This window comes from Alosa sapidissima, chromosome 21, assembly GCF_018492685.1.
Source record: "Alosa sapidissima isolate fAloSap1 chromosome 21, fAloSap1.pri, whole genome shotgun sequence".
Classification (NCBI taxonomy): Eukaryota; Metazoa; Chordata; class Actinopteri; order Clupeiformes; family Clupeidae; genus Alosa; species Alosa sapidissima.
Genome location: NC_055977.1, coordinates 29,931,812 through 29,958,818, shown reverse-complemented (window position 1 = coordinate 29,958,818; position 27,007 = coordinate 29,931,812). Strand labels below are relative to the sequence as shown.

The 27,007-nt window shown below is 41.2% G+C and overlaps 3 protein-coding genes across 4 annotated transcripts in view; all 3 read right to left on the bottom strand.

Annotated features, from left to right (window-relative positions):
* Positions 1 to 608: 608 nt before the first annotated feature.
* Positions 609 to 7,537, bottom strand: nutf2l (nuclear transport factor 2, like). 2 transcript variants are annotated; one of them, XM_042076883.1, is made up of 5 exons: positions 7,398 to 7,517; positions 6,825 to 6,940; positions 6,640 to 6,711; positions 881 to 979; positions 609 to 753 (listed from the first exon to the last, which is right to left on the bottom strand). In XM_042076883.1, the coding sequence occupies exons 2-5, from the start codon at positions 6,921 to 6,923 to the stop codon at positions 640 to 642; spliced, it is 384 nt and encodes a 127-aa protein (XP_041932817.1). In that variant the 5' UTR covers positions 6,924 to 6,940; positions 7,398 to 7,517; the 3' UTR covers positions 609 to 639. The 2 variants fall into 2 exon arrangements, with proteins under 2 accessions (XP_041932817.1, XP_041932818.1); XM_042076884.1 differs by lacking the exon at positions 6,640 to 6,711 and having other exon boundaries at positions 7,398 to 7,537.
* Positions 7,538 to 8,813: 1,276 nt separating this feature from the next.
* bloc1s4 (biogenesis of lysosomal organelles complex-1, subunit 4, cappuccino) lies at positions 8,814 to 11,522 on the bottom strand. The gene is made up of 5 exons (XM_042076882.1): positions 11,090 to 11,522; positions 10,674 to 10,745; positions 10,052 to 10,153; positions 9,777 to 9,911; positions 8,814 to 9,510 (listed from the first exon to the last, which is right to left on the bottom strand). The coding sequence occupies exons 1-5, from the start codon at positions 11,381 to 11,383 to the stop codon at positions 9,403 to 9,405; spliced, it is 711 nt and encodes a 236-aa protein (XP_041932816.1). The 5' UTR covers positions 11,384 to 11,522; the 3' UTR covers positions 8,814 to 9,402.
* A 1,433-nt stretch (positions 11,523 to 12,955) lies between these two features.
* Positions 12,956 to 27,007, bottom strand: part of pard6gb (par-6 family cell polarity regulator gamma b) — a 26,410-nt gene continuing 12,358 nt past the window's right edge. Inside the window, exon 3 of the mRNA XM_042077337.1 lies at positions 12,956 to 15,525. Within this exon, the coding sequence (XP_041933271.1) occupies positions 14,471 to 15,525 (1,055 nt within the window). The 3' untranslated portion in view covers positions 12,956 to 14,470. The remainder of the gene's footprint in view (positions 15,526 to 27,007) is intronic.

Here is a 27,007-nt window from a genome sequence, read left to right as displayed (position 1 = left end):
AGTTTATGCCATAAAAAAAATAATAATTAAAGGAACCATATGTAAGCTTGTGGCCAAAACTGATACTGCAATCACTGTCAAATTACCCCCCCCCCCCCCCCCCACTCGAGGTTGCCAACCCGGATGCAGAAACACTACTGACTTCGTGATTAGTAGATAGGTAGAGGGTGGCGCATTAGGCCAAAACACAACATGACACTACAAAACACAACATCGACATCAGTTGAGGGCTGCAACTTCACTTTTTAAATGACAATATCCTGGCCGGACTACTGTTGTCAGTGATATAAGTATTTGAAATGAACATGATTTCTTAATGTCTAGTGACATATCAGGGCCATTTTATGATTAATTGAAATACATTTCTTACATATGGTTCCTTTAATATATCTCATTAGGGGGCCTTCAAAAAACAAACGGCAGTAAGGAAACATTTTCATTCTGTTATAGACATGCAGTTAATGTGTAAAGAATAAGGGCTACATTATTTGGAGTTTTACTAACTTTGAGCCATTATGGCAACTTAGTTTAATTCTGTAGTCAAAGACTGCACTACATCTTTCCAACTACGTCTTTAGAATAACAGAAAATATAATCCAGATCTGGAGCTCTTTTATGAAAACTTTATTCACATTTGGATTATGCAAAATTATGTAAGGATAACCTAAACATTTCATTAGTGCAAAGCCACTTGTTGTCAAAGTTCCTTAGCAGGAACACTTGCTGGAATCCCATGACCTGGTCCTGATCTGCCTGCAAAGGGACAAGAAGAAAAAAAAAAAAAAAAACCTTTAATTAGCTCTTTGATTATATGATAAAGCATTCAAATAAAATATAATATGTATTATTATAAAATAAAAAAAAATTCCCCTCAGCTCACCTTGAGCTGCCCCATCACCATACTCATGACACAGCTGTCAGGTGTGGGTTGGTGGTCCTGTGCGGTAATGATGTGTTGGATGGCCTGGAACGGCAGGCTCTATAGAGAGGAGATGTGCTATCCATCAGAATCAGAAATAACCTTGCACGCACAAAGCTATAGAAGCCCTAACATGCCATTAATTTAGGGTATTTATCCCAAATGTATCCCCATTTTCTCAAGGCCTGTGAACAGTCCATTGCAGTAATCAACCCTGCTGGAGATAAATGCATGAATGAGTTTTTCTAAGTCATGTTTTGACATCAGCCCTCTGACTCTGAGTTTGGCAATATTTTTGAGGTGGTAAAAAGCTGATTTAGTTATCGCTTTCATGTGGCTGTTGAAATTTAGATCACTTTTTTAACAGTATCCTTTGCCTTCAACCCTTTTGTGTCAAGGAGAGTGGCAACCCGAAGTCTTTCTTCCTTTTTACCAAATATAATTACTTCAGTTTTTTCTTTGTTCAGCTGAAGAAAATTGAGACATCCAGGTGTTGATTTGTTCTATACACTGACACATAGATTCAAGAGGACCATAGTCGTTTGGTGATAGAGCTAAGTAACTTTGTGTGTCATCTGCATAGCTATGATATGAAATCAAATTATTTTGAATGATTTGTCCAAGTGGGAGCATATAGAGGTTGAATAATAGTGGCCCCAAGATCGACCCCTGGGGAACACCACAGGTCAAGGACGTTGGTGTTGAGGTACAGTTTCCGATGGCAACAAAGAAGCTCCTTTCTTGTAGATATGATTTTAGCCAGCTGATAACTATGCCTGTAAATCCAACCCAGTGTTCTAGTCTGTGTAGTAAAATATTCTGATCAACAGTGTCAAATGCTTCACTAAGGTCCAGTAGCACTAGGACTGATGTTTTACCTGAATCTCCCATACAAAAATGTGATATATTAGCCTAGAAATCTAGACGCGCCCCTAGCGGAAGCAAATTACATTTGCTGCCAGGGCTAGTCTAGCAACTCTCCGTTGGCTTGTGAGCTCCAGAAATCGAAACTTAATCAGGCCAATGAAATAGTGTATAGAGTCGTTAGGTGGGCTTAACATAATGATTGATGGCAGAGTTGCAACGGTTTGGCTTGAATTCCCTGCTACTTGAAAACAAATAAGATGGATGTTGCTGCTAGCGAACAGTGTGACACGAGTTAAGCTTTTATTAAGTTGGCAAATGTTTGAACTAGCCAACTAGCTCTGCTGGTAGGAAACGCATGGGACTCATAGTGCTGCCGCTGTCCTATTGCATGCAGAGGGAATTTGAAAGACAACTGATTATCCCGCCCTTAGGACTGAGCACTGCGAACGGTGAGTTTCCAGACCCTACATTTTAATGTGGGTCTGGCTCGTCAGGCTAGTGATATATGGCAATATATGAACATATATGTCAAATAACAGGGACTTATAATTTTACTTATATGGACATATATGTGATTCAAATATTTATGTCAAACATATATTCAAAGCTATATGTCCATACATGCATACAAAATATTTTAATTTCCCATATAAGATGCTATATCTTCATATACTAGATCCAATTATTTGTTTTCCAAATATATGGAGAAGTTTGTGTGTGAATATGTGACAGACTTATATGTAGTCTCCATATATGGTGGCATACATATCCATACACTAGATTCCACTACTTATTTTTTAAATATATGGAGAACTTTATGTGTGAATATGTGGCAGACATATTTGTAGTCTCCATATATGGTGGCATACATATCCATACACTAGATTCCATTAGCCTACTTATTTTCCAAATGGAGAACTTAGTGTGAATATATTTGTTTATGTCTTGGCGTCACAGGTATGGTGTCGACTATGCTGCGCTCAGCATCTTTTGCCTTATGTGTCAATGTTTTGTGTGGAGCGTTTGGGTTGCACCATGTGCATACAAAAATGTGTGAGGCCAAAGCTACTTTAAATATAACGGATGCTTATCGTATCTTGATATGCGCATGCGCACACAGCAATACCCATCCCCCACCCTTGACTGACTTTTGAACACCAACCACGGTGACTTCAACCGTCACTTTTCTGTCCTGTCATGCATCTGACTTTGTAAGCTGTACAAACTCTGCTGTCATCATATCCATAGACATATATTTGCAATATATTGGTATCCCTAGTATGCATACAAATACATAACTTATCATATATTAACATATATGCAACTGACATATTTGTAATATATTTGTATATCTGGGAAAATATATGTGATGTATAGTCAGGGGGCCTATGTGGTTTCTGTGGGATTGAAATGTTAATTTTTGGAGAGTGGTTGGACTGTCTTTAGAGGTCATTGAACATGGAGAAAAATGATGTCTCCATTTTTTTTTACCTGTTTTAACCCTTTTTTGTGAAATTGTATATTTCACTATAATTAACACCATAAATATTGCCTAAATCACTGGCTATGTTGAATAAAGTTCACAAAACAGTTATTTTATTATTTTCAACAGTATGATTGTATGTCAGTATTATGATTGTATGTCAAACAATTAGAGAGATCAATAACCAATCAGTTTCACCAAATACACATACTCCATTGCTGAAAGATAGCAAAATCACTGAATCACAGAAGAGACCTCAAACAACATGTAATTCATTTAGATACACACAACATATTAGATCTCACCTCCACAATGTCCTCATCAAAATCTACAACTAGTCTACTAAACCCTATTTGTACTTACCTTCTTAAGACTGGTCTCCCCTTCCTGGATAATGTTTTGCTCTAGATTATTACCGCAGTCGTTTAAGACATCTGTTATTAAGCTCATCCACAAAAAACCTAGCCTTGTATCTATACTGGTCCTCCTGGACCTCAGCGCTGCCTTTGACAGCATAGACCATGACATACTACTTAGGCTTGAAAATTTGATTGTTGATTTGTTGTTCAGCAGATGATACGTAACTGTACCTCTCCATAAAACCTGATGAATTAACCCCGTTAGCCAAACTTGACACATGTATAAGAGCTATAAAGACATGGATGACGAATAATTTCCTGCTTTTGAACTCAGATAAAACAGAAGTCATGGTTTTAGGTTCAAAAAGATGAGGGATATCATATCCACATCACAGGCTACATATAGTGATCTTCCACTGACCTCATCCACAAGTGTTAAAAACCTGGGAGTTATAATTGACCAGGACCTAGCACTAAGTAATCACATAAAACAGATCACCAAAACTTAATTTTACCATTTAAGGAACATTTCAAAGATTAGGAAGTCCTTCTCCTTAATAGATGCCAAGATGTCATCTCAAGTATAGACTATTGCAATGCTATTATGCTGGCTGTAATAATACCGGTCTAAAGAACAGTTTATTCAAAATGCAGCTGCTCACACACACACAAAATATGAACATATTTTCCCCATCCTAGCATCTTTACACTGGCTACCTGTTAAAAGTCATTGACTTCAAAATATTACTTATAGTTCTTGGTTGGTTGCCTTCTGACAGAAGAAGCACTTATCTATGCTGGCAGCAGCTGCTGCTGAACAAGTGTACAAAGTCCCTCTAGATGGACTTGATGCAGTTGCAGGTGTTGCTGCAGGTTCAGAAGATGGTCTACCACTTCTTTTCTGAAGACGCAGAGTCCTGCCTGCTTCACATAATTTCTAGTAGCGAATCTTAGCATGCTGCAGATGCTCACTGTTACAGGTGGATTTGTAGCAGTTCCTGTGCCAAACTGCTTTGTTCTCTTGTAAGACAACTGCACTGTAACAATGTAATCGTTGGCTGATCTATGATCCCCATCTCTATACTCTCTCATGGACAAAAACAAGAAATTTGGCATATGTCTCTAGTGATGGTTCATTCACCAGCCCACACATATCTGCCACTGGATTCATAGCCCACAATCTGTTTCTTTTAGAATATGTGTGCCATCACCTGACTAACAGAAAGACACACCTCAGAATATAACCTAACTAGACTGTGCCACCATGGACTATGAAAATGTGCTTGCTCAAATGTAGAAGGCTAGAAGGTCACTAATATCACCAACCATGAAGAACAGAGCACTATGTGCTTCAGGTTATTCAATATTCTAAATTCTTTCACTGCCAGCTATCATCAGCCAACTGTCAATGGTAGTCAGGGATGGATTACTGCATGGGCCTACCGGGCCCAAGCCCAGGGGAGACAAGGAGTCAGGGGGCCCAAGCCATTGCATGGAATCATTGCCTCATTATCAACACATCATATCAACATATAGGCTATGAATCTGATTGAATTAAAGTATTGGCCATCCCCAAAATGCACCAGAATATAGGAAATCACATCAAATAATTGTTTGTTCCCCACAACAATTAGTGGGCGGCCCTTAATACATCTGGGCCCAGGGGCCTGAAAGTTCATAATCCATCCATGCTGGTAGTGTCTCTCTTTCTCTTTGTTACACACGCACACACCTACACACCTGTCTGTTTGTCAATCTGATCCTTTACCCTTTCTTTTCATCACACTTCCATAAGCCACGGAAGGCCTTACAGACTTCAGCTGGTACTATGTAAAAGTCTATTAAACTTGATTTAACAGAGATCTCGGCACTTTGTGCTCTGAATGGGTGTAGACAAGAACTGACAGAGCAGGCTAGGCCTACACTCAAGCACACTAATAGACATGAATTGATTGTACTGATATTGAAGTATTATTTTTTTAGCGGACAATTTCGAGAATTTTAGGCACAATTTCTTGTTAAAGAGATCAATTATCAGCCTAAAAACGTTTTATAATGTTGTATTGTTTATGTGGCCCACTTGTGCACACCTTGTAGGCACCAAACCCTATGCTATAATACCAGCAATGTGAGGTTTATGGACAAAACGCCACATTTGACCTTTTCTGAATTTGACCTTTGATTTGGGTCCTTCAAAAGAATGGAGACATGTTGAGGCGTATGTCATTGGAAACTCTAATGAGAGCTGTTTCAGTGCTGTGATTTGCCCGAAAACCAGACTGAAAGTAATCAAAATACCCATTTGATGTTAGGAAGGTGGTTAATTGATTAAAGACTATTTTGTTTTTATAATTTTGCCAATAAAAGGTAAATGTATTTGCACAATGACTTTGTTTTATAATGTACTAATGTAATTTCCATCAAGGCGAAAACTTGAGCCAAGGTAACAAATTCATATTCACCATAAATAGGTGAAACATACTCATGTCTGGCCTATAAGTGCAGTTGTGAATTAACAATTATTTCACACAAACTCGCGTCACAGACGTACGTCACCGTCCATTTGAGGTGCAAACAATCAGATTTTTGGTTATTTAACCATCAGTTAACTTCAAAACAAGAATTTTACTTTAGATAGCATAGGAGTGATTAACGTCAAAAAACTAGACTGGAGTTAAGGAGCTTGCACACTGCTCCAACATTTGACACCTTCGATATGTAGTGTTCTAGAGACGTCAAATAGCCCGTTATCGTTACCATAGATAGTCAAAAGTGAAGACGCATGTATGGCTACAAGAACTGTGCCTTCATTTTACAACTTAACACGAGAAAATACTTTTATAACCCTTGAGTCAGCTCCTTACTATGTTCTCAATGGCAATGCAGCGTTTGTTTCCACCTCCAACAGCATGGCGTACCTGTTTACCTCTCAAAAACGTCACGTAAGTTTGTGTAAAAGAATGCCGTTAGGTGAAACAGCAATAAGTTAATAAGAAAATAAGTTCACTTACACTTAACTTGGCCATGACATTGTTTTTCCCCCGCAACGTGGATCCTTCGAATGTCATAAAGCAATCATCGTACTTGGGGGAAAAACGAGATCGATTTATTGCTCAAATCCATCCTCACACAGAAGCAAGTTCTGCGGTGCTCATTTTGTTTACAGGGCTCTTCTTTAGGTAGTAACTTTACTCACATAGAGGTCTCCAACTTTGACGCGGTCATTGTCGAAATGTTGGTAGTACAGCTGCACGAACTGAGAGCCTATCTGTTCCCACAAAGGTTTGTCTCCCATGACTTGATGTTCACTATCTAAAGCATCAAACAAAACACGTGTTGACACTAATATGTAACGTTAGGTGTTCAACTACAAACTGAAACTGACTTTTTCTTTCAGCGGTAACACCTTCAACTAAGGGCCACCAATAGCTTCTACACCAAACAACTTTGACAAGATTTGGGAAAGATTGTAGTCTTTTAACTAATGCCCCCCATTCAAGCTTTCCTCAAAAGACTCCAATCTTTCAAAAACCTTTCCCAAATCTTGTCAAAGTTGTTTAGTGTAAGGAGGCCATAAGCTAGCTAACAAGTTTCCCTGCTAACACTAGCGGTAGGTAGGGTAAATGCCATGCTCTAATTCAAATGGGCACAAAGACAATTAAGTTGAGTTAAATAATTGTACTCAAACCACATGGACTAGTTCACGCTAACTAAACGAATACGACTTTATAATGAATCGTGTACACACTAGAGAAGGAGGGCAACTTACCTTCATGCACAAAACCCAAAATTCCCGCGGAGTCCCAAACGGAATAGTGTCATAGTGTTTTGTAAAATAAGTTCACCGCGGTTCAAAATAAAAGTTTCAACTTCCCCCAGAACACAACGCATGAAAACTAGAAATAATAAATGTAATAGTCCAATGGCTCAGATTAAATCGTTAATTACATTTTAGGATAGATAAATAATACAACATTGCCTGGTGTAGTGTTTATGAAGATATTTTAAAGTAAATTAAATATATAATGTAGGCTTAACTACAACAAAGACTTTTGGCCATAAAACAAAATACCTTGAAAAATGTAATAATCATGTCTGATATTCTTTCTATAAAATAGACCAATTTACACATATCAATTTGATACTCACCAATAAAATACAATTTGTAGGGAAAGCGTGAACAGTCTTGTCCCCACAAGTAAATTAAAACCCCTAACTTCTTGGAAACAGTAATGAATGTAACAGCCTGAATTATGGTTATGGTTACTTTGTAACATAGGCCTACTACAGGATTGGTCATGTAGGCTATTGAACGAGTCATACACTTAAGGCCGCTATTAGACTCTCATTATATTCAATTATAGCAGCTAAAACCGTCTTGCTGCTCCTCAAGATGAAATTCTGCAAAACGTTAGCTTTTATAGCAGGTCTCCATCATCAGATGGCAATGAGTAAGCTTTTAACAGTGCCAGTTGGTGCTGTTTGCAAGGTTTTTGCAAACTAGACTTTTAGGAAAGCTGATACTTTCAGACTGACGTTTTTGCTCGGTTTTGCTTTTCACCGAGCGGAGCTCATACTGTAGACTGTGCTATTACTGCAATGTTGGAACCTGACCTCAAAGATACAAAAAATTAGGGCCCCTAACTTCAATTATGGATAAAGTCTAAAGTCTACCTAAAGTTAATTATTTTCATTGAGGCGAAATCTATTTGATTCTGATTACCAGTGTTTTAGCCAAAAATAGCAGAGCTACACAAACATACCAGTGCACAATGGTGTAGGGCACTTGCATAGACCAGTGGTTCTCTCAGTGGTTTGGTGCCAGGGTCCTCTTGTTTGGAGAGAATTGGAGGACCCCCACATAATTGTATCTTGACGATGTGGACTGACAGTTAAGTTACACAACAGTAGGAATAGTTCACTGAGTGAAGTGATTATTACTGTTGATGCAATAGTCTGGAAACATAAATATTTCTCCATACCCTTGTTTCTTTTTTCCATACTTATCCAGACCTGGAAATTACTAAAATCAAATTCCATACTTTTCCAGGTTTTCCATACTGCGTAGGAACCCTGCCAATGGCATCAGAGAATATTGTAGGGTTAGGTGCACCTGCTATTACAACCTCCACCAACATTTGCGCACACACTTCCTAAAGTGACCAAGTGCTGCTACTACTGAATGTTTACTTAAAAACATTCTTTAATAAATTCAATTATGTTGTTATTACAACTGGCAAATAGAGGTATAAACAGAATATGTTAGGTCATGTTGTCCATATTCAAAAATGAACAGAAATATACTCAGTAGCATTTGGTCATTTGTGACTGCATAGCAAATTTAACAACAAATGTGTAAGTTAAGACATCAAATCTCCTTAATGCAAGAAAATGTAAGTACAATATGCAATACTATTATTGTATAAATCTATTAACAGCAGTTTGTATGCAGTATCCATTATGTCAGACATTTCAACTCCAACCCCCCTGGCAGACACACAGGATAATTTAACAGAAAGAGGCACTTGGACATCCATCTTAAAAACAAACAAACAAACAAACAAAAAAAGACAAACAAACAAACAATCTGGCTACAAAGTTGTAAATGAACTGACACAAAATATAAAAATCCAGATACACCTTGTGCCTGGGTCCATATTGCTCTTGAGGCTGGAGCACCACAGGGTCTTTCCACAGCAGTTGCTATGTGCTGAAGTACTCCTCTCTATAGCCCTCCAGCCATTACAGATGATCATTAGAGACAGGTGAGCGGTCTACACTCCCCCTGAGTAATCTGTATGAGGGGGGAAGTAGTCATCAGTGCGGAACACAGCAGGGAGCTCTTGGCTGTGATTCTGGGGTCTTCTGGGGCTGGATGGTTTCTGCAGAGTTGGTGACAGAGCTCAAATGTGACAGTCTGACACTGAGATGACACATAGCAGACTTACTGAAATAACAATTTAATGTTTACAAGCCTACTAAACATAAATTTTGCTGAAATTAATCTACATTCACTGAACAAAATCCTGACTTCTTAAACATTAGTCACCATGAATGGGAAAAAGTAGGCTACATCATAAAACTCAGCCACTCTGGGCTTCATATAGTAAGTGTGCTTAGATATCAAAATTTTAGTGTTGTGCCTTACATTTAAGAATCCTGGAACACTCATTGTCCGGAATATTTTCTTAAAGGCTCCTGGTAAGGTCCCAACTTCCCCTTCAGCCTGTGTTACCTGATCCTCCATTGCATTCACATTAGCACCGACCATCTTCACAAAAGCCTTTCAAATGAATTAACAAACCAACTACATTAACCACTGTACCAAACAAAAATAGATATGTGACTGATGAACAAAAATAGATATGTGACTGATGAACAAAAATAGATATGTGACTGATGAACAACACAGTGCATCCTTACTTCCAGCTTGTCAATCTTACTGTAGATTTGTCTCATCTCTTCTGATTTTCTGTGGATTTGAGGTAGATTCTCGTTGACAATTTGTGAGGTATCATTGCGGATCTAGATAAAAGATAAACGTAGTGCCGATAAACAAGGTGGTATCTCTACATTTAGTGTCATTCCAGTTAGTGATTCTTGAATTTTCCCTTGGGGATCTATCTATCTATCTATCTATCTATCTATCGATTAAACAACTTTGAATATATTTGGACCTGACTGTCTCCATCAGGTCTAACACATTTGACAAACCTGTACATAATGGAATGGAATGCAATGTATTTATTTGAAACCGGGACAATAATAAACATAAAAACGTGTAATACACGAGAAAATGTATTGGGCGAGATTATACTTATAGTAACAATTACTAGTATTACTGTTAAACAGAACATAAAATCATAAACATGAGTGTAAGATTGGGTTTAAACTTGCTTCATTTTTCAGTGTGCAATTAGAAATGCATTTAGAGCATATTTTGTTATTGGTTAGCCTATTCAATTTCAATTAAAAAAAAAAAACCTTCATTATGGACATAGCCAATAGCATCGTGCAGCAGCTGTTATGAGAGGTTATCACTTACCATGTCAAGCATTCCCACAAATTCATCTACTCTTGTGAGCATTTCCTCCAAACTCTTCTCTAAATTAAGGATCTGCACATGACAGAAACAAAAAGTGAACATCGTATAAGTCCAAAGTCCGGTTTAAATCATATGAGCCCGCACAAGGTTTGTGTTTGACAACGACGTCCCAGATCCAAGTCCTTCACGCATGCATGCATGTATGCATATACCGCGTTAGCGTGAGAATGCAGTGGTAAACACATTCTTCATTGATATCTTATATTAGGCTATGCAACAAAAGAGACATTGTCTCAGCAATGCATGGCTGTCACGCAATACAAGTTAGCTGACGTTAAGGTTTGGTTGCACCGTTCAGAACATTGGGATAACCAGCTTTTTCACTGGCAAAGAAAAATACGTTTGACTCTAAATACCTCATCGCTTGCGTTCGCTCTGATGTACGTAGAGTAACTTTGAGCGGTGTGTCTCAGGATCTCCTCGTCCACGCACTCTAGCACTGGCTCCCCGGAATTGAAGCTTGGACTCTGAGACACCGCAGCGCCGAAGCTGGGGCTTTGAGAGACAGTCCCGCTGCTGAGGGCCTCGCTGACCATGGACAAGCTGCTGGCGCTCAGAGAAACGATGCCGCTATCTCTGCTGACCTCCGCACTAGACTCCTCCAAGGGAGACAGAACAGCAATCCTGTCGGGACGATGGGCCTGGGCCATAGTCACTCACACTACACCTTTGTTTTCAATGTAAAATGGTTGTGTGTAGTTGTTTTTTCTGTTCCGATCACATGATGACAGTGGCTCAAAGGACTCAATCTAAACGTTTTCACAACCGCGTTTCGAAATCGCTGAAAGTCAGTCAGTCTACCACGAAGAGAACCAGCATTTTCTGAGTTGTTGACCGTTCTGAAATTAATAAAAGTCCTAAACAGTGTCTTGCAGTTGCAATTATTTAGCTGTGAATGGCATTAGTCTATTTCCTGGCTTTTCAAAAAAACCTTTTTGAGTCCCAGACTTCCATATCACGAAGAGACAGTGCCATACTTAGGTCTGCTATTGGCACCCCTGGCCTGGTGGAGTTGAATAGTAGGCTAGGCTATTTTTTAAAAAAATCACGACAGCAAAAAAGGAATTATTCAAGGAATAATTATTTTTAATAAAAACACATAGTTGTCTATGTTACAATTATTGACAGTCCTCCACTACACCTCTTTGGCAACAATGCAGCAAACTAGAAGCATGTCATTTTATAAGATTGGTGCTACAGAGCAAGCACAGAAAATGATGATACCACGATAGCCTATATGCCTAATGCATTTGGAGGAAACAGCCCCACATACAGACCATACACCAACAGGCATGATGGGGGTTATTTCCAGAATAGCCATCCTTCTATTTGTGGCAAACCATGCTTTTACTGCGGTTTGTTTTAGTGATAGCTTTGGGATGTTTAAAAAGTGTTTAAAGACTTATCAGTTTTTACCTTGTTTCTAACTAATCTATTTATCCTTAAAGTCTCGCTTTGTATTATGCTTATTGTTATTCTGTTAAATTCTGTTTAGTCTTTTCATTGTATCAGGAAAGGTTTTCCAAGAGAAATCCAAGTGCTGACATGTTCAATTGATGATCCATAATAAGAGTGCATCTGCATGCCTTAGATGTTTTATATAAAAGCCTGTCCCTCAAAACTATGTAACGTCAATATAAAAATACAGTGCAGCCAGAAAGTTCAGACCCTTTCAAGTTTTCTACATTTTGCTATGTTTCAGACTCATCTTAACATGGATTAAATACTCCAACATTCCACAAAAAACAGGTGTTTGGAGTGTTTCTTTTTTTTTAATAAAAAATAAAACACTGACATATTTTATTTAGAATTCAGACCATTTGTATGACACTTGCAATTGAGCTCTAGTGCATCCTACTTCTATCAATGGTCCTTGAGATGCTTCTACAACTTGATTGGAGTCCACCTGTGCAAACAAGGCTGGGAGGGCAATATCTGAAAAATCATGTTTACATCTACATTAGCAGAGGTGTTGAATGTCATTATGTTTAAGAATAACTCCTGAGATTCAGACATGACAGTCCTTGTGATTTCCCAAGGGAAAAAATCCATATTGAGGTAATGGATACATGTAGGCCTATCTCATGAAGAACACCCATATTCTGTTTTTTGTCTGCTCGACATGCTTCCATAAAAAAAGAAATGAGCAGACAACGCTATCTCAGTCAAGAGCTCTTCCCTGGATGTGACATACACCACCAATGAAATGTGAAAAGGCTTCATAGTGTAATAGAGAAGAGTTTTTGAAACAATTTATTCACAATTAAAAATGCATATGAACACAAACAGAAATGGACAACATCCTGACATTCCAGTAAGAGATTGAAAGGAATCTTTGCAATAAATAATAACATAGCATTTGCGTATCATGTGATGAAAGCTGGCAACGTTGACAGAGCCCAGCAGATGGTGCTAAATTACCAAATATACCAATAACACATCACATGGTGCCGACTTTCTCTAAGAAAAGCAGTATGATTACCAGTCCTGAGCAACCCTAGTGGTAACAAAGATCATATACTAAAATTAACTTAACGTACTTAACGTTAAATATCTCCTGGGCTCCACCAAGTAGTTGATGATACCTTATTGACAAGGCATTTGTGGCTTGGGTCTCATTTTTAAATACTGGTCTTGAATGATATAAAACGGGTATTAAAGTTGTTCTGAAAATCATTCTAAATGAAAATCTTTTTCTATTTAATGTTACATTTTCCCATGATGAAATTAGATGGAAAATATAATATAAAAAAGGAGTAGGCTACTGCTGTAAACTACCACTGAAAACCAGACACTGTGCAACACTGCCAATCCCAATAAGCACCCCTTCACCCAGTTATTTGTGGTTATTAGTGAAGCATTTTTATCCCATATGCTGTTCAGAGTGGTAAAGTGCAAACAGACAAGTCAATGACATTTGTTACCAGAGAAGTGATGGGACACCAGTATGGAAATTGACATTTTCTGTGGCCATTAAAGCACACAAGTGTGTTGAAAAATGTATATGTCTTCAGAAAATCTGCTTTATGTGTCTTAAGGAAAGTACTTTAAAAATGTTTGGGTGAAAACACAGACAGAACATTACAAACATGTGGATAGGTGTCGTAGTTAAAATACTCAATTCCATTTCCCAATGTGAAATTCCTGAATATGTTAACCAGATTAAACAGTGTGGAGTAGCCTATAACTCACCGGACTCAATGGGGAAACAATCATTCAATACAGATCATTCTGGTCTCTATGTGTGGACTAGCCAGTCCTTAGATACACAAATCAACAGAAATAAAAAAATAAAACTTAAAAGATGCAAAAGCTCCAATTTGGTCCTGTTAATGAAAAGATAACTGCTTAAAATGAGTGGGAAAGAGATTTTCTTTTTCAAAAATGCTGTGCTTGTTTAGTGGTCTGGCATGTAACACTTTTAATCTCTTATGTCTGTGATGGGTAAAAACCAAATACAACACAAAACAAAAATGAGCATTGAGAAGATGCTGCTATTTCATGATTGTATTAAGTATTTGTTAAATTATTCCTTTTATATAAAAATACTTTTTTTCTGACATCATTGCATTTAGAAGGTCACAGCTGATGATGTTCCAACTCAGTCTCTGGGCAATTAGATGCTTGTGTGTGAGGGTGAAACGTAAGAAAAAAGAAAGACAGGGACAGACGGAGAAAGAACGAGAAAGAGAGATTAGACAGAAAATGACAGTCAATCTGAGATGTGATGTAGGGCATTACAGTGTGATGACAGTGCCATCCTCCTCCACTCCTCCTTTGGGAAGCGCAAGGCTGTGGCGTGGGTCTGTGCGGAGCGAGCTGAGAATTTTGTGCAGACTGCCATTGCTGTGACGAAGGCCAGGACTACTGGTGTGGTGGGAATGGGGATTAACGTGGGGTCCTTGCAGGCTTAGGTCTCTGTGTAGCTGGTAGCTCAAGCTGGCAGGGCCAGAGCCGTTCAGGCTAGGCTGCGAGTGGAATGATGCCGTGGAGATGATGGAGGGGGGGCGTGTGGGGGGGCTGGGTGGTGCGTTGGGTATGGCATGAGGTGGGATGTAGGGGAGTTGGGGCTGCAAGCGCGAACTGGTGGAGGCCACGGAAGCGTTGGAGCGTCGTGACGGCCTCTTAATGCTGCTCTCAATCACAATGTCGGACTCCTCATCGCTCTCCAGGTCGTCACCGACAAAGGTGCTGTGGGCGCCCCCGACAACAGGTGAGGACGTGGCGTGGTTGCTGGGCAAAAGGGCAGGGTAGCCACAGGAGCCAGCACTGCTGTCCGAGCTCTGGCCCGAGCTGCCTGATATGCGGCTGGCACGCACAACATTGTTGCGTTGGTTGACCGGCTTCACCGTGACGATGAGGTTGTGGCTGTTGGCGATCATCATGTCAGTCACCTGATCCAGTGTCTTCCCAGTCACCTCAATGCCATTAACCTCTAGTACCTCGTCGTTGACCGCTAACAGCCCCGTACTCTCTGCTAACCCCCCTGGTACCAACCGCGAGATGAAAATGCCTGGAACCTTCTCTAAGCCATGGGGCGTAACACGAACGCTGGTCCCGTCCCGGATATAGAAGCCAAGTGGCTTGTCAGATCCGTGCCGATAGAGCCGGACGCGGCGGTGGGATTCAGGCAGGATGTCCACATCAATGATGGAGGACACAGGTCGGAAGTCCTGGGGCATTCCGATGCGGATGTGCGGACGCTTTCTGTTCAAGTCATTGCGGAGTGTCACCACAGCTTTCTTCTTGCGTGTGAGCGTGCTGCTACCAAAGCTGCTGTAGTCCACTTCCTCTGCAAAGAGAAGATAGACAGGTGTAAGGAATCACAGCTCAAATGACATACTGTACCCCGTCAGATGAGGGGCTGAGTAGAGCAGAGAACATGTCTGGAAGCAGTTACAGTCTCTGTGTGCTACATTCTCCTGAGTGTCCTGAGTACATTCTCCTTTTTTTAATCACCCCACGGACATTTCAAGAGAGACGCCCCTTTTCAAGCTGAAGGTTGGACGAGCTGAAGGACACTAGACTAAACTAACCCAAAGCAACACGTGATTTCTCCTGTAGCTCTGCAGCACCCAGCCCACTCCTAGAATACAACTGCAAAACTGTGAGCCCCTCGGAAGCAACAGTAAACTTTTTGTTTGCTCATCAATGTTCCTAAATGGGGTTTAATTAGAGGAGCATGTAATGCCTACAAAGCTACAAAGCTAGTCTCAAAGCAAATATTCCTCAAATGGCCATGTGTCTGGCCGATGGCAATGGCTGCCGGTTTGACTGCTGATTCTCTCACACATTCCATCATGCCAGCTTCAGTCCATCCTTTAAAGGGCTTCTGAATTTCATCAAAGCTGCCTGAACACAGATATTCTTAGTCTGGTTCGAGGCCAAGCCTGTGGCCTGATTAGTTTGATTCAAGCCAGCCAGGCTTTTTACTTAGGAATTTAAGACACTGGTGCAACTCCTGATGGAAAACACACACACACACACACACACACACACACACACACACACACACACACAGAGAGAAAGAAAGAAGGGGGGGGGGGGGGGGGGGGGGCAGCTATTTCCTTGTTACAGTCACGCCCCCACCCCCCAACACTAGTGAAAAAAGTGAAGTGGTTAGCAGTTCAAACACCAGCACCACACTCCTTTCTGGAATCTCACTCCACATAACAAACCCTCACACATCTTCAGGATTTCAAACACAAAGGAAACATCCACGAGCCTTGAGTTCCACAGAAAGCAGTGTCTACCTACACAACTGCCACTTGCCACGTGCACAACCTTGTCAGCTGGTGATTACAATGGGCTTTCCAAAGGTTTCCCTGCTTATGTAGGTGAAGTCAAGTTAGTGCTGGTACTGCTCAGGAGATGGCTGAGGAGATGGTCTGGGTCAGCACTATTCTTCAATAGAATGCTCCTGTTATTCAATCATGATGAAGTGCCAAGACAGCAGTGCCACTGGCCATACCCACTTGGCTAGCCAGCCCTAACAACCCCTGACAGCAGTAATCCCTGCTAGGGCAATACATCCTGGGAAAGCAAACCAACATGTGGGGATCAAAGCCTAGCTGGTCATTCACCGGCCTGTTCCAGACTTTGGCAAGGGAATGCCCCCGAGTCTTCCAGACAGAAAAACAAAGTCTTTGGATTGAAAAAAAAAAAAACTACATTGGAGCCAGTAGATTGAGGCTTAACTGCAAGGGATGGGGGCTAAGGTCTACTAGCGACTTTTAGTGTCCAAAAGGCCTTCATAACTCCTTTCAACCAAAATCCGCTATCTGGAGATCTGTGTGGAATTGACCACGTTTATCCTTGTCAACACGCTGACACAAGACAAGACAAACAGGCTTTATGATCCCACAATAACATTATAACAAAATACATTATAACATTATATATAATGTAAACATATATTATAACATTATAACAAAAACACAAAGTCCTGTGCATGCTTTACACTGGTCATTAAAACACTATTCACATATTAACATTCTATTCATATTCCCAAAAAGACTTGGTGTTTGTCTGTGGGGGAGGAGGGTCACAACAGTGGGAAGGTTCTACATTCCTTTTGAGATGGGTGTACGTGGGGAGGGAGGGAGGGGGTTGGGGATCCAGAATCCTCTGCGGCATGCATCCCAGTAAGAGCTGCCCCTCCCTGCTTTCCTAAACTTGGAATGTTAGGGGTCAACGTGCTCTGCAGGTTTAGATGGCATAATTCAAAGGCTGGGTGCACACAGTGCATGCATGACAATCTATATATGTGTTTTAAGAATGTGTGTGTGTGTGTGTCTGTGAGCACAATTCTACTCCATCAGGTCCTCAGTGACATATTGAAAGATAGAGAAGACCTCTCCTCATTCTTTTGTCAAACTTCTCATTAACTTCTATGTTGAAAATGACCCTTTCAAGCACAGCAAGGATTTTTTATATACTCCAATAAAAAGCAGGAATGTAAAAGATTTTACTGCTAGCCATGAGCCACTTTCTCTCACTTTATTCTCACACTGTCTGAGACTGAATGATTACTACTGTGTATTCCACAAACTCAGTACTTTGATTTAAAAGTGAAATCACTAGTATGACAGTTAATCACATTATTGCCTATGTAGACACCTTATTAACATCACCATGTGATTACTCATGGTGATTAAATATAATTTGTGCAACAGCATAACGAAAGTTGGTACTGACTGTCTGGCCATTTTGCAGGATAATTGTCATAAATAGAATATTAGGAGTAATCACACCTCCACTTCATTATACAATCAGATAGCATTTTGTACTCACAGCTATTACCTAGCTAGATAGATAGATAGCTAGATAGATAGATACTTTATTGATCCCCAAGGGGAAATTCAAGAAGAAGAATTCAGATGTACTGGCTGTCTCCTCCCAATAGAGCAGGTTAGAAAGAGAGAGAGAGAGAGTGATTGGAGAGTGGACTGTGAGCAACTGAGAAATATTATGAGCCATTGTGGTGCATTAGTGCCTATGGCATGGGTAGCTTGCACATCTGGGAAGGTGCAAATAATGGTGAATAATATATACAGGTCTGATCAACATATGCTGCTGTCCAGGGAGGACCTTGAATACTCCAGAAATGCAATGCCCAACTGTATCCTGCACATATCACAACAGTATGGCTCCATAGTAGAAGAGTCCTGGTGTTCAAATGGCCTGCCTGCAGTCCAGTCTCACACATGTCACATCGGGTACATCATTGAACCAAAAACACAATTAAGAAGACCCCAGACTGGTGAGCATCTGAAATCTTATAATGGGCAAGGATAGGAAACATTTCATGGTTCCCGAACATTTGCAGCCTGTTGCTGAAAGACGTGGTGAAGCCACACAGTGGTAAACATACCCTTGTCACAGCATTTTACTGGCAAATTCAGATTTCAAATCAAATTCAAAACATATTTCAAAAAAACATTTTTTCTTAGTTTCAACAATTGGTCATGATTGGTGTATTTGCACTACACTCAATTAAATACAGGGTTTACAGATTTGCTAATCATAACATTCTGTTTTTATTTATGTTTTACACAGCGTCCCAGTTTTTTATTTTGGAAATGGGGTTGTATTTCTTAGATCTCAATAAATAGACCCAGGTGTTCCCTATGAGAGCTTTGCTTAACGGACACAACAGGAACCTTCAGGAACAGAAAAACAGTTTGAAAGAACTGTGCTGTCAGTAGAGACTAGAGTCCTTCTGAATTCAACACAGATTACCGGACGCAACCAGTCCTCCGACTCCCACGCAGCATGGGTCAGCTGGATAGATGTTTAAAAGCATGGGGCTTTTACAATGGGCACAGATATGGGAGATATTTGAGCATTAGCCCTCATCTCTTTCCCCTTCTCCATCTGTCCCTCCCACCACTCCCTCTGTTTTCCCTGTGCACTGCTGTTCCACATCTGGGATGAGTTAGACGAGGGCTGTGGATGGTGGGGCTATCAGGGCCTGTGTCAGCAGATCAGATGGTCTCTCTCTCGCTCTCTCTCTCTCTCCCTGCCCTCTCCTCTTTACACAGCTTGGGCACAGCATGGGCTGCAGGCTTTGGGGGATGGGCAGAAATGGTATGTGAAGCCAGTGGTGCGGTCTGGGTCCTGTACAGTCTCCACATCAAACAGCTAAAATAGCTCCACATAAAACACCTCTTATACATCACTAGTATTTCTTGGACATAATAGATCACAAAGAAATGCTTTAAAGTATAAGTTCTGACTTGGATGGTGTACACTCAGACAGATGGATTGTGTACACTCAGACAAGGCATTTGTCATGCACACACTCATACAGAGAGAGATTGTGAGAGAGAGAGAGAAAGAGAGAGAGAGAGAGAGAGAGAGAGAGAGCGAGACAAAGAGAGAGAGAGACCAGATTTTTGCCTACTGGGTAAGAAAGAGGGGGTAAATGTGTGAGCAAATTTGCCAGTGAGGCCATAAAGCTGTTCTGGTGATGTGACATTGCAGTGAACCTCAGGCCTCTGCCACCTGTCCCAATAAACATCTGTGAGAGAGAGAGAGAGGGAGTGAGTGAGTGATTGAGAGATGTAATGTAGTGAAAGAGACAGAGACAGAGACCAACATAAGCAGACCTATGGCCCTTTGCAGCCCAGTAGTAGCCTAACATAAAAGGCCAATCCAAAACCTTTCCATCTGCCTGTATGCTCAAGTGGGACACAACTAGAGAAACATTTGATATAATGTTGCTTATGGGAATAAATTATAGACTGCTCCTGCGTACTAATACATACACAACTCTCATTATTCACACAAATGTACAGTATGTGCAGTAGATATCTTGCAGAGGAACAATTTCACCTTCTATGTGAGAACGCTGTTCATTGACTTCAGTTCAGCATTCAACACAATCATCCCCTCCAAACTGATCACTTCAGTGAACTGGGCATCAATACTTCCCTCTGTAACTGGATTCTGGACTTCTTAACCAACAGACTGCAGTCTGTTAGGTTAGACAATCACACCTCCTCAACCATCACCCTGAACATCGGTGTACCACAGGGCTGTGGTGTTTGGTCTCATGGTGTTTGGTCTCATCAGCAACAAAGATGAGACGGCCTACAGGGAGGATGTCCAGCACCTACAGTAACATTGTGGTGCACTGACAACAACCTGTCTCCTCAGATCAGGGTGAACTTCTACCGTTGCACCATCTAGAGCATCCTCACCAACTGTGTCACAGTTTGGTATGGCAACTGCTCTGCCTACGACCATATAGCAATGCAGAGGGTGGTGAAAACTGCCCAACGCAACACCAGTTCCTCACTCCCCTCCATCGAGGCCATTCAGGGCAAGCAATGCTTGCATAAGGCTCGCAGCATCATCAAAGACTGTCCTCACCCCAACCACAGACTGTTCACTCCACTCCCCTCCGGGAGGCATTACATGTCCCTCCACATCCGAACCAGCAGGTTCAGAGGAAGTTCTTCCCTGCGGCTGTCACCCTAATGAACTCTAGCTCTGTACTTTACTACTCTTATAACGTTACTGCTAATCCACTGTACAGATCTGTACCCATATCTATTCTGCTCTTATAAGGTTACTGCTAATACACTGCACATCTATAGTTCATTTATATATCTGTAAATGATTCCACCTTCTTAAAGGTATACTGTTGTCTACAGTACACTATATATATATATATTCAATCTTATACTGTTTATGCACCACCTGCCTATACTGTGTAGATCACATTACACTTTTCTGCTTTTTTGCACTTTTGGTTAGACACAAACTGCATTTCATTGTCTCTGTACTTGTACTCTGCACAATGACAATAAAGTTGAATCTAATCATGTTTGACATCCTCATGTATTGACTGCATTTGCTCTGAAAAAGTCAGCATTTATCTGTCAAAGAGATAGGGTGAAGTTGGAGAGGCAACAGATAAGACTCAGAAGTGACCTCATCTCTCCCTGGATATGACCTCTCTCTGTCCACCCACCCAAACCCTGCTGGACATCCGTGTCAGTGAGATGGTGCAGACCTCCTGTTATCTTACCATGGATGACACAAACCAGGCACTGACAGCACTGAGCGGGGTTAAGTAATGATAATAGTTTATTTATTCTACATAAATAGAATTCTGCATATAGACACTACATGTGTAAAAGTATGGACGGAGGAATCACTATGAATCAATGACCTTCACTAGATCAACATGCCAGCGACTCAGAAAATCTAAAACATTTAGAGTTAATTTACCATTACCACACATACACCCACACCCACACCCATGCACAGCCACTCCCCACATCTGCCCGACTCTTATATCCTTGCTAGTTATCATGAATAAGCCAAATATGTTCCTTCCTATTATGCATCGTGTTTGTGCGAAGAGTCTCAAGTTACTACACAAACACACACAACACAATCATAGACAGATATACAAAGATATACAACTACCGCATTCCTGGAAAGTTAGAAAAGCTAACAGAACTTTCCAACTTTGAGGTTTCCATGTTGACTGCATGTTGAAGTGAAATATTCAGACAAGAGTGGCAGGACTTTGAAAGCAGTCATTGCATGATGTGGATGGTAATTACACACTAATAGCGATGAAGCCTCATGGTTTCACACTCCATTGGAAACAGACAATGCACAAGGTCAGCACAAGCGTACCTCATAAGAGCCCAAAGCTGAAGAAGCCTGTGTTCAACCACCACACAGAAATCTGCTTCCACTGCAGTTCACTCAGCCACACAGGAATTTGTGGTCAATGGAAGAAAAAAAGAAAAGAGCAAAACTGCTACCTTCTTTTTTCTTAGTATAAATATCAAGAAACCATCATCTGTGCAACAGCTTCAGATTTCAGCCCAGCTAAATAGTGACCTCTCTAAACTTTAAAGGATTGATGTGATGTCACTTCAAACCAGGAGGATTTGTCAAGAGATTTACAATACTGTAGAAAAAAAACCCAGTAAGTTTATCTGCCACGTGTGGTGCTTGTACAGGCTTGTGCAAGCCCAGATGGATCTAACATGCCTCAACAAAAACTTGCCTTGCACCCTGACCTGAACCACATACACACCTGAACCACAGAGTACACACCCCTCTTCTCAGTGCAAAGCACATCAACTCACAAAACACCTCAGCCACACACAGACCTTTTGTTGTGCAACATGCAGAAGCAAGCCTTTTCCAAAGCATCACTTTGGCTATTGGGGTGTTGGGTTTCCTTCTGCTGTGTCTCAGTGGATCACTTTAGTCTCATGCATACATACGAGTGTATGCTCATACATGCACGCACGCACGCACGCACGAACACACACACACACACACACACACACAGACACACCTTGATTAAACTACTGAGATTTGGATGCCATTTCAAAAATCAAATACAACCCAGAGCGCAAAAATAGCAGGACTTCCAAAAAAGTTTTTTTTTTGCTATAATAAACTATACACAGAGTAAAACAGTATTCAATCAATCAATCAATAAATAAATAAATAAATAAATATTTAGATCAAATTTACGAGGCACACCTTTCTTGCAGTATGAATCACATACAATCCTCCTCCCTTCTCTCCTCCTACAGTAGTACTGAACTTTTCACCTACAAGGCTGGACTAATGTCAGTTCCCCACGTGGGAGCGGAGGGGAGAAGGAGACACTCCTTGTTCACTTACTTCATCAGGCCAGCCATTTTGGCTGCCAAAGCGCTCTGCTCACTGAGACACTGCTGTGCATGACTGCCCCTCCAATAAAACACGTCTGCTCATTAGTAAATCCAGGAGAGGAAGATCAGCAGATGTAGGATACCTTGGGTCCAAATACAGGGGCCTTAGAGCACTTGTCGGAGGGGCACCCTTCATCACGCTCTGTGTGTGATGACGGCAGTTTAGTGTGCCTCATCCTCATCTGGCATCGGCTCATTAGACTGCCTTCCAGTTTAGACAGTGTGCCTCATCCTCATCTGGCATCGGCTCATTAGACTGCCTTCCAGTTTAGACAGTGAAATGCCTCAGCACCCTGTGTGTGCAAACTCACAGCTGACAGACAAGTCTGCAGTGTATCACCAGCTCGACTGGCTCATTCTTTTGTGGGCATTCTTTAGTGGGCAGCCGTGGCCTACTGGTTAGGGCTTCGGGCTTGTAACCGAAAGGTTGACGGTTCGATCCCCGACCAGTAGGAAAAATGTGGGTGGGGGAAGTGGTTGAGCACTGCTCTCCCATGCCAACATCCATGGCTGAAGTGCCCTTGAGCAAGGCACCTAACCCCCTCACTGCTCCCCGAGCTGCCGCTGTAGCATGCAGCTCACTGCTCCGGGTTAGTGTGTTCACCTCACTGTGTGTTAACTGTGTGCTGTGTGTGTTTCACTAATTCACGGATTGGGATAAATGCAGAGACCAAATTTCTCTCATGGGATCAAAAGAGTATATATACTTATACTACTTTTAAAGAGAATGACTTTCAGGCATACACAAAAACTGATTATGTTCCATTGTCTACCACAACACGATCCCATCTGCAGTCACATAACTGCAGGAAAGTCTCACATGGTCTCTTCAGGCCATGGATGCAATTTTCACTACAACTATATGGACTCTCTTGAGTAATTTGTTTATAAAGTGATACCATGTAATAACAGAACTTCTAATAATATTTTAATAATATTAAATATTAAAACAACAACACCAACTCCACAGGGAGTACTCGTTCTGATCAGCGGAAATTATCGTTTAAACAAAGGGTGTGCACTGCCATGCTAAAAATATAAAAACTCAAGAGGATTAAGATATTATCCCTCCCCCCACCTAAAAATATTAAAATATTTTGCTCCAGTCACACAGCATCATGGGCTGAGCGTTCAGCATTCCAACAGCTAAACCAGGGGTCGGCAACCCGCGGCTCCGGAGCCGCATGCGGCTCTTTGATCCCTCTGATGCGGCTCAGCTTTTGAAATTAATTAATGAGTATTTAATTTAAAAATGTATTTTATTTTAGTTCGTTCATTTTCAAAATGTAATATTGTAAGTCTATCTGAGTAATTTAGCCTATATAACTTTCCACCTCACTTGACTCCGTAACCGTAGCTGCACAATATTGTTACATTCGCGGTTCGTTTCCATGTCAATATCAAACAAAATCACCGATTTCAGTCAACGAGAACACTTTAATTGTTATTGTTGATGTGTGCGCTTGCTGTAGGCTAGATAAGGAAAATGTGCGACCACAGCTTGCGAGCGGGAACACAAGGCTGAAATGGGAAAGTTCTCTGTTGAATGAAAGTAACTGTACGTTAAATATCCAAACTTTTTCTTGTAACCGTCTTATGTGGCTCTTCTGAGATTAAAAAAATAATACATTTGGTAAAAGTGGCTCTCCAGGCAAAAAAGGTTGCCGACCCCTGAGCTAAACACATCCCACTCTTTGGAGTCCACGTGCACTGGCAGTGACCACAAGGGCCCTGCTGCTTGTTATGTCCTGTGTCCCTGGTGATTAGAGGCCGATTGATCATGTTGGTGCTCCAGCTGTGCACGTGGGAGATATTCAGGGTTTTTTGCATGGCTCACTGACCAATTTACGCAAGCACGAAGATTCAGACAAACACAGCAGCAAAACAGCAGCCTGCATGGCAGACATTTCTTCGTAAATTAATTGGGTAAATACACACTCATGACCAGGGCGGACGTCCAATATCTGTTCCTTATATGTTGTGTTAATGTGCACTGTCACAAGCAGCTGCCACACACTTGGACATGGACAAGCGTGTGTGTGACACACACACACACACACCACTCTCTCTCTGATACACCAAGGTTCTGTCTCACAACCTCGCTACGACCGTCTCACACACTGCAACATGACTTTGAGAATCTCTGGGAGGATGAAGTGGCTCCACACATGGTGGAGGGGCTTTATTATTGGGAGGCTTTAATTACAAAGCAGGCCCTTTTCCTAGTGTGGCCCCTCCCTGTCATATAGCCAGTGTACATGCATACATCCAGCGTGCTCCCCATGTAGTCTTTAAGTGTGTGTGTGTGTGTGTGTGTGTGTGTGTGTGTGTAACAGCCTGATGAACCACTGGAGAGATCTAACCCCAGGTTGCCTGTAAACATACCCCACATAACCATGCCAAGCACTACAACATTTTACAAAAATATTTTTGGAAGCGGGATAAACGTTGTAACAGGTCTAACTTTGACACTAACTAAACTGTTTAGCACTACCAGTGATCTAACCAGTGAGTGGACCAAAAACATGACCTTAGGCAAGAGAGATACATGGGGAAGGTCAAAATGAGATAGGACAACAAAGCACTCTGTTCTAAACCCTAACCATAAACTGACAAGCCAGTCGCAGATACAAAAGGTTTTTGGCAGTCATTGGTCAATGAGTCAAGCACTACCCTGAGCAAGGATCCACAGAAAAACACACTGCTTGCTACATGTCTGGAAAGAAAATGTCAGAAAATGGCAACATTTTTATCACAAAGGGATGAGTTATGTTTGAAGACTCTGAATAGAGCATTGTCATGGCCATGGCCTTGGCCCAAAATAAAAAGATAGGCTGACCTGAACTGTGCTAGTCAGGAAAAGTCAACACAACTGTGCAAAAATACTGGCTTCATTAAAAACACTGCAAACATTCTACGAAAAAGTACTATTCTTCAGTAGAGGATGGTTACATATCTTTGGCGACAGCTGAACAAGAGCTCTCCTGTCATTTTGGATCATGCAGACAGCAAGGCCACATTATCAAACATTGTTGTCCTGACTCACAAAAACAACCATTAAATTCAGGAACACAGTGAAGTTTAATTCTGGAGGGGTTTTTGTTAATAAACATGAACATGGCAGGTGGTTCTTGACCTTAAAGATCATTTCTAGATTTCATTCAAAACTATGACCAAATCCATGTTGAGCCGAAACACAATATTTTTTACTCTCTTTACACATGTGCAATGAGGTGTAAGAATAAATTAATCTTGAAAATGAATTTGAAAGAAAAAAAAAAAAGTGACAAGAGCAAATGTCAGCGATAATGTCAATGATAAAGTGATAATGTCACAAGACAATCATGCACTTGTGTTCACAGCTCTGAACCATTTTTTAAACTCCGCAAAAGCTAACTGTCGTCTGCAAGTTTGTATCAGTCTGCACATGCCTGGCCTTGCATCAGATGGTAATCAGGGAGTCGGAATAGAAAAGTTCAGAAGTTACCAAACTTTTTACCCCTCCCTCTTCTCCTCCAAACGCCACAAATTACCCATGAGCCATCACTCTCAGGGAGCACACAGAAAGAGAATCAGAGCTCTCACATCTCTTGCTGACCACATTTCACCAATACACACACACACACACACACTGCTGAGTACTCAGTCCGTAGACCGAGGCCCTCAGACTATAAACAACTGCAGCATATGGAGCCTTCAGACGAAAGCAGCCAGCATTTCCTGGTCAGAGGGTGGAGGGGGAAATTAGAGACGAACCTGTGGACAGACCATGAGGGCTATCTTACCCATAGCCTGAGAAAGTGCCAGTGCTGAGGGGCTGGAGGGGTTTCAAGAGGCTGAGCAAGCCGGCAGTGGACTTGTTTGTCTCTCAGCAGTGTAATTTGTGGATGATGCTGGATCCATATGTATGTGTGGGCTACCCAAGGGCTTGGCCCAAGCCACAAGTGCCAAGATTAGAAAGGGATAAACCCAGCAGCTCAATGAGAGATCTGCAAAACAAGGCCTCTTTTCCAATGCAATAGTAAGAAGCAAACTTGTCTGGCTATGCACTTTAAA